The sequence below is a fragment of the Solanum tuberosum genome, unplaced genomic scaffold, assembly GCF_000226075.1.
Source record: "Solanum tuberosum cultivar DM 1-3 516 R44 unplaced genomic scaffold, SolTub_3.0 scf00213, whole genome shotgun sequence".
NCBI classification, from domain to species: domain Eukaryota; kingdom Viridiplantae; phylum Streptophyta; class Magnoliopsida; order Solanales; family Solanaceae; genus Solanum; species Solanum tuberosum.
The window spans coordinates 227,886-235,897 of NW_006239141.1; the positions used below are offsets into that span (position 1 = coordinate 227,886).

The following is an 8,012-nucleotide window of genomic DNA, read 5'->3' on the forward strand; positions in this document are numbered from 1 at the left end:
CGTCGGCGGGTGTTTCTTCAAATGGGGGTTATTGGAGAAGACAATTGCGGGGGTGTGGGGGGGGGGTCATGTGGGATTTTATTGATTTAATTTGTTTTTAAAAATTTATTTGAGCAAAAATACACGTGTCACTGAGTCATTGGTTACTTTATATTTTTATTCAAAATTCATTTCTACAAATTATTTTTTGACAAATGTCGTCATTTAATTTGCCACTTTACACGTCATCGTGAGTGTAAACACACACCTCATATATTTTTGTTGATTGGCAAAAAAGTGCCAAAATGACACAGCGAAACCCTACATGAGGTGTCTAAAATGAACATCATCCACTTGAGGTGCCTAAGTGAAATTTCGTGCCAAATTTAAGGGGCCACCGATGGGTTAGCCCAAAAATAATCTTATTCAATATTTTTACGGGAAGTAGTATATTATTGTATTTGGGAGTTCTCTTTTGGCAAAGTGTATATTATACTTCAATATAAAGAGAAAAATGAATTTCACATTTGAAACTGATAAAAAATTCAGATTGATTTCTTTAATCATTAGGTGTATTGGATAACTTAAAGGAGAAAAATGAAAAATATTAATTTGTGAATATTATTAGTATCAATAAAAATCAATCTACATTAATTGATATAATGGTAACAATTATGCGGTCTAATAATCTCAAAAAATTATTTGTTCGTAGGTGGCAAATCTTGTCGTTGGAAACTAGTTATCCCAGGATTAACTATCCTTATCTAATCACTATGTTATAAATGGTGGGATAAGTTATTTCAAACATATCAACCAAACAAGATATCTAAATTTTATCTCATGACTATTTTTTTATCCCAAGACTATTTATGCTTATCCCTCACAAGTCATAGGAATTGTTAGAATTGTTTGTAATTCATCTTTAAGGATTCAACTAGATGCCAAATACAGACAATCCTAATGACTCTTATCATATTATATTTGATTTTTTTCTTCTAAAAAGGATAATGTGCCAGTAAATTAACACATTAAAATTAAACTTGATTACTAGAATCTAAAATTATCTTCACCTAATACTTAATGATGAAATAAATTAGAATATAAGATACAATTTGCTAAAGGGTATGTATGGAAGGTAGAATGTGATTGGGTGGGATGTACACATATTTTGTTTCTATTTGTATAGAACAAAGATGTGATTTTCGATCTTAGTTCAAGAAAATACTTTGAAAGAAACACTTTTTTGACTTTCAATTTGAGGTCGGTTTTTGATCAATTCAATGTTGTTTTTGGTAGTGTCGTCTCTTTTAATATATGCTTTCACATTAATTAAAGCATCCTTACTTTTGCTATCTTCGTATTCTAGACATGCAGATTTTTTGACTGACCAACACTTCACCTCATACATCATAGTCAATCTAACAACTACTCTATAAAACTTATCTGTAAGTCTAGTTGGCATGTTATTTCACCCAAGATACTAAATGCAAGACTTCATTTCATCCATTCCGCTCGAATACGAGTGACATCCTCGATGGTGTCACCATTTGAATTATAGACCCAAGATACTTAGAGTCTATTTGGATTGGCCGAAAAAAATAACTTCTAAGTCAAAAAAAAAAAAGTAGGAAGAGTCCTACTTTTGATTTTTAATTTATTTTAAGTCATTTTTACTTACTTAAGTTATTTTTAACTTTGTCAAACACTCTCAAAAGTTAAAAATGACTTCAAAGTAGATTCGATCAACTTTTAAACCAATCTAAACAGACTCGTTAATGTTTTCTCTCTTGTGAATGATTTGTGTATTAATTTTTACTTCCCTATCCTTTTCCTGTGATAATGAACTTGCACTCTTATGTAATTTATTTTAATCATGCGCAACTTGACGTCTTTAGATTGTAGATTTATCTCCATATTCTCAATCTATTGTTAATTCTATTTCATGTCTTGTCGGTCAACACTATATGTATCATTTGTGAATAACATACATCATAATATATCATTTTGAATATATCGTGTCAATTCATTCATGATAAAAATAAGCTGAGAATCAATTCTTGATACAATACCATCTCAAATGAAGGTGGTCTGAATTTCCTTTAACTATCATCATCACTCAGATCTTGATTCCGTCATATTGGCAAACTTTGGTAAATTAAAGATTTCTCAAAAGGTGCCAGTGCAAAGCCTTATTTGTAATATTTTCTCCGAATAAATCGTTAGACATCATTTAATCGAAATGATCATATGTTAATTCATCAAACTAAGAGATATGAGTGTATTTTTATAAACTTTATCAACGACACAACATATTCAATGAACATGTAAGCTAATTGAAGTAGTTTACCACTGTGCAAAGGGAGACAATTTACCTAGTATTCTATACAATAAGAACTAAGAGATACTCCCTCTGTCCTTAATTACTTGTCCACTTTTGAATTAACACCTCTATTAAGAAAACAATTATTGACATAGTGAGTTTACTATTTTACTCCTATTAATTATGAAGTAGAAGAATTAAAAACTTAAGATTGTCAAGAAGTTTTATATTTTTCAAAGTAATTAATTGAGGGCATAGTAGATAAAAAAAATATTTTTTCTTGATTTGTCAAAATGAACAAATAACTAGGGATAACTAAAAAGAAAAAATGAACAATTAATTAGGCCAGTACTGTTTGTTTAAATACCATCTTCCAATTGTATACCATTAAAAAAAAGGTGTACCTCTATTCTAGATATGTAGTTAATGGTTTGGCATTGTTCTTTTAGTTTACCTGTTTAGTTTAACATTTTATTAGTGAATATTAAATTCGACAGAGTAAAGTAATGTTCCGCAATTAATGCTTACCAACCTACAATAATTTGCTATGATCATCAATCAGACATAGTAATATATCACCTATTCATTATCTTTCACAAATATCTTTGTCTTGTTCAACAAATGGACCAAATACAAAGAAAATCACATTGACACAATGTCTTTTTTTTTCTTCTTCTTTTTATTAGGATTTTATAATTTTGAAAAGAATTAAATTATATTTTTAACCATACAAGAATTGGTAAAAAAAATAAAAAAAATAATACCTGATCTGGTGGACCTTCAAGTGTTGTTTCTTGACTTTTAGCCGACTCAAATGCATATCAATTTTTATAGTATTTTTTTGCTTCTTAACTATTTGTTTTTGATTTGATCTGTTTCACTGACTTAAATCAAATCTTGATTCTTTGGCATTTTCTCACCACTTCCCATCTATCCCCAGAGAATCAGCTGAATCAAGAACTGATTTTTAGATTATGTTTTCTTGATTCTTTGAAATGGGAACTTGATTTTCAGTTTTTCAACTCAGATGTTGTGTTCCTTTAGCTGGAAAACTTGAAAAAGGAAAGCCCAGAATGAGAGGAAGTTTAGCTGGTGGACCACCTAGTCCTATTGAACCTAGACAGAGGCTTTCTGTATTCACGTAAGTATCTAGCTATGGTCTCTACTTGTTGAGTTTCCATTGATCTTGATTGAAGTTACTCACTCTACTGATTTGCTTACTTCTTGTCTGTGTTTACGTATCTGGGTGTGCTTGTTTTGCTGTTTGAGCATGTGGGTCAAGATTGGTTTTTGGTTTTAGATTTTGGGGAATGGAGTTGAGTACTGAAGTTTCAGTGGAATCAAGTTCTTTTTTCTTTTGCTTACTCTCATTTACTTCTGAGCATAATTTAGGGGAAAATGAAGAGGGCGGGTTGGGTTTAGTTGTGCTAGTTTATGGATTTTTTGTTTGATAGAATTTTGCATCCAACTGTCACCCAGATCAGAGTTTGGGGCATTGGGTATAAGTATAAGTTCACTTCTTTTTGGGATGATATTGGTATGTGCAGTTAATTCTTGTGCAATTGGTAGATCTCGAAGTACTGAATGTTGCTGACGTTTAGTTGTAGAAATTCTATCTCCTAAATGTGAAATGAAGAGACAAAATGAGTTTGTTGAAAATTGAGATATCTTGAAGAGCTTACTTCTATATAACACTGTTTTTATTATCTCTGCTGCACCTAATTTGTGTCTGATGAGAATCTAGTCATAATAGATCACATCTTTTAGTTGTTTTGACAGCAACCTGTGATGTGAGGTAGTCATGCAACTGCTTTTGTTTTGCTTTTCTGCCTGCTAGTACTTTCTGTTTTATCATTTTCTGTATGCTTGCTGACTTTATGGAAAATTTGGGTGATGAATACCTGCTCATCTGAGAAAAATTATTGAAGTTAGCAGCCTTGTTGAGAGCTTGTATTCAAGGTGAAAATATAAGATGTATCAATCTAGAAGTGTTTGCATGATGTGCTTTTTCAACTACTTTCTTTTGTTTCCTAGTGCCGAAATCCTATTCCTGATGAGTTTTACCTCACATTAGATGACTTCCAATCAATAATGGTATGTGTTGTTTAGATTAAGAGGAAGAGGATGTAATGGAAGGGTATCCTTTGTAATGAGTTTTTTTTCTTCCATTCTGGCATAAAGTTCTATGAGTAGAAAAAGGACACTTGCCACACTTAACCTTCATAAATCTTTTTATTTGGGATAGTGGGGGATCTTTGAATCCTGCAACAAGTGGTTTCTTCCTCTCAGTTACATTGTTAAGTTTTCTTGATAAAAATAGTGGTTTCTTTCCTCTCTATCTTTACCCATGTCAGGTTCGAAATAGCAACCTTTTAATTGTCAGGTTTACATTCCCCGTGTCCTTCTCTTTACCTCTGCGAAATTAGTACGATGCCCATTTTTCTTTTTACTCTTCTCCTGAAAATAGGAGCAAAGGTTGTGAGTTTGTCATCCTTAAAGAATAAAAAAAATCCAGAAATCATCCAACATGATAGTTCTTTCGTCATGTTTAAGATAATGTTTCCTGCTTTTTATATGCTAACCTCTGTTCTTTGTTTTCAGTGAGGAAACAAGCAAAAGAAGGTTCTTGAGAAGTAAAGTTTTCAGAGATGGGGAGAGAGCTCTTCATAGTCCCACCAAAAACAGGAATTTTACCTGCAAGTTCCCAACTGTGAAGCTTATATTGGGTGTTATTGCTCTGGTTGCAATTTGGTCACTCTGGCATTCTCCAGCAATTTATAACACGGAATACATATCTAGTTCAGGCTCTCGGTAAGTATAGGATGTTTTGCCTTTGTTAGTATTTCGTTATGTTAAAAGATAATACCATCAAATGAACTTTCTCAAACATTCTTATCTTGGGTGCCTTCTGGGACCTTCAGATAATTATTTATTGATATTGTGTAAGAACTAATTTAGCCATGATTAATTATCAGTTGGACATATTATTTTCTGATATTCTAAATTTTTTTTTTGCTTCAATGGTGAAAATCCTGATTCTAGGGCTGCTTTGATGCACAGAGAGTTAAGTGGTCATTCTTCAGCTGATCAACGTTATACATCACTTTTAGATATTGACTGGGACCAAATTTCCCAAGTTATTGAGAAACTGGCCGATAGGCATGAGTATCAGGGCGTAGGGATATTAAACTTCAATGACAGTGAAATTGATCAGTTGAAGGAGTTACTACCGGACGCTGAGCATGTAATCTTGAACCTGGATCACGTCCCGAATAATATAACATGGGAAACAATATATCCTGAATGGATAGATGAAGAAGAAGAATTTGAGGTCCCCACTTGTCCTTCTCTGCCCAAAATTCAGTTTCCGGGTAAACCAAGGATTGATCTCATAGTTGTAAAGCTTCCATGCAAGAAGTCTAAGGACTGGTATAGAGATGTAGCTCGTTTTCACTTGCAGCTGGCAGCAGCAAGGCTGGCTGCCAGTAATAAAGGGTATCATCCAATACATGTGCTTCTGGTTACTGAGCATTTCCCAACCCCCAATCTGTTCACCTGTAAAGAGTTAGTTGTACGTGAAGGCAATGCATGGCTATATGAACCTAATCTGAACACTTTAAGAGAGAAGCTCCACCTCCCTGTTGGGTCATGTGAACTTGCAGTTCCTCTCAAGGCTAAAGGTTGGTTCCTGATGGTACTTTTATGTCAGAACACTATAACTCTGATACTGTTTTTTATTTAACAAGTAAAAACTACCAATCTGACCATCCTTTAATTGACCCTTGCAAGACATTGCAGGGTCAAGTTGAGGTAGGTGACATTGTTCCTTTCATATTTCAAAAACTTTAGACTAAAGTTATTTTCCTTCTTTTCTGAAAACATATACAGCTGTTTGTCTAGGCTTCTATCCATCTTCCTGTTTTCTTTCATTTTCCTGGCAATTTGAGGGAGTGTGGGAGTGGAATTAGCAGTTGAGCACCGTTTTATTATTCCACCTAAAATGAAAATAATGAGAGGATTAACCTCCAAGTTCAAGTTAATTTCTCGAGAAATGATAATCAGAATCTAACATCATAAGTTTCTGCAGCAAATTGGCACTCTGGAAATGTAAGACGAGAAGCCTATGCAACTATTCTCCACTCAGCAAATTTTTATGTATGTGGAGCCATAGCTGCAGCACAGAGTATTCGCTTGGCAGGTTCAACCCGAGATCTTGTGATACTTGTTGATGAGACTATCAGTGACTACCACAGGGGTGGTTTAGAGGCTGCCGGATGGAAGATCCACACGATAAAGAGAATAAGGAATCCTAAAGCTGAACAGGATGCCTACAATGAGTGGAACTATAGCAAATTTCGTCTCTGGCAGCTGACAGATTATGACAAAATCATCTTCATTGATGCGGATTTGTTGATACTGAGAAATATTGATTTTCTCTTTGAGATGCCTGAAATAACTGCAATAGGAAATAATGCAACCCTTTTTAATTCAGGCGTGATGGTCGTTGAACCATCAAATTGCACATTTCAGCTGTTGATGGATCATATCAATGAGATTGAATCATACAATGGTGGGGATCAGGGGTATTTGAACGAAATATTCACCTGGTGGCATAGGATCCCAAAACACATGAACTTTTTGAAACATTATTGGGAAGGTGATGAGGAGGAGAAGAAGCAAATGAAAACACGTCTTTTTGGTGCTGATCCTCCAGTTCTCTATGTTCTGCACTACTTAGGCCTGAAACCTTGGTTATGCTTCAGGGACTACGATTGCAACTGGAATGTGGGTAAGTTGCAGGAGTTTGCAAGTGATGTGGCACACAGGACGTGGTGGAAGGTCCATGATGCCATGCCAGATAACTTACATAAATATTGTTTGCTTAGGTCTAAACAGAAGGCTGCACTAGAGTGGGATCGAAGAGAAGCTGAGAAAGCTAACTTTTCAGATGGTCATTGGAAGATCAAAATAAAGGACCCACGTTTGGAGACTTGTTATGAAGAATTTTGCTTCTGGGAAAGCATGTTATGGCACTGGGGTGAAACAAACTGGACAGATAATGCCACCTCTTCACCAACACCTCCCATGGTCAATACTGCTTCACTTTCTTCTTTGTAACTAGGAGGTTCTGTTACTATACCTCGCTAGTCTGTAAGTAATACAGAGTCACAACTTGAATGTCAACCAGTGCCATTAGTATACATGGTGTCAACACTTTCCCCACCCTTGAATATAGTCTTCTTTGCAGCTATGTTGCTTCAATTGTTTGCCATCTTGTCTTGTTTCCTATACGACTGTTTTCTCTTGGCCAAATGGAGTGGCTTCAGGAGTTGGTTTTTCTTGACTATCCTATTACTTAAGTTATAAGGGGAGCATTGGAGCAATCAATTAAGTCGTCTCCGTATGGATTCGTGCCGTGGAAACACCCATTGATGCTTGCGTCAGTGTAGGCAGCCTACATTAAGCCCCTTGGTTTCTGGCCCTTCCTCGGACCATGCGTGAATGTGAGATGTTTTGTGCAACTGGTCATCCTTTTTCTTTTTTATTAGTGGTAAAGGTATTGTATTAAAGTTCAGCAAAATGCTGCAAAGAGGAGTCACTGTCTCATTGAGAATCTGTCTGTTTTGAGGCGCACCGTATCATTGTTGTAATGAGTGTACAAACAAAGTAAACTTACACTATTTATGAAATTTGTTGATTGTAAAAAGCCCAA

At 34.8% G+C, this 8,012-nt stretch overlaps 1 protein-coding gene across 2 annotated transcripts; it reads left to right on the forward strand.

Moving 5' to 3' along the window:
* Window positions 1-3,036: 3,036 nt before the first annotated feature.
* Window positions 3,037-8,012, forward strand: LOC102593826 (putative UDP-glucuronate:xylan alpha-glucuronosyltransferase 3). 2 transcript variants are annotated; one of them, XM_006356221.2, is made up of 4 exons: window positions 3,037-3,440; window positions 4,901-5,110; window positions 5,360-5,979; window positions 6,387-8,012. In XM_006356221.2, the coding sequence occupies exons 1-4, from the start codon at window positions 3,373-3,375 to the stop codon at window positions 7,415-7,417; spliced, it is 1,929 nt and encodes a 642-aa protein (XP_006356283.1). In that variant the 5' UTR covers window positions 3,037-3,372; the 3' UTR covers window positions 7,418-8,012. The 2 variants fall into 2 exon arrangements, with proteins under 2 accessions (XP_006356283.1, XP_006356282.1); XM_006356220.2 differs by having other exon boundaries at window positions 3,038-3,440; window positions 5,342-5,979.

Coding starts and splice junctions, on each gene's coding strand:
- LOC102593826 (XM_006356220.2), top strand. CDS start 3,373: ATGAGAGGAAGTTTAGCTGGTGGACCACCTAGTCCTATTGAACCTAGA. Junction 3,441..4,900: donor CAGAGGCTTTCTGTATTCAC/GTAAGTATCTAG, acceptor CTTTGTTTTCAG/TGAGGAAACAAGCAAAAGAA. Junction 5,111..5,341: donor ATATCTAGTTCAGGCTCTCG/GTAAGTATAGGA, acceptor TCCTGATTCTAG/GGCTGCTTTGATGCACAGAG.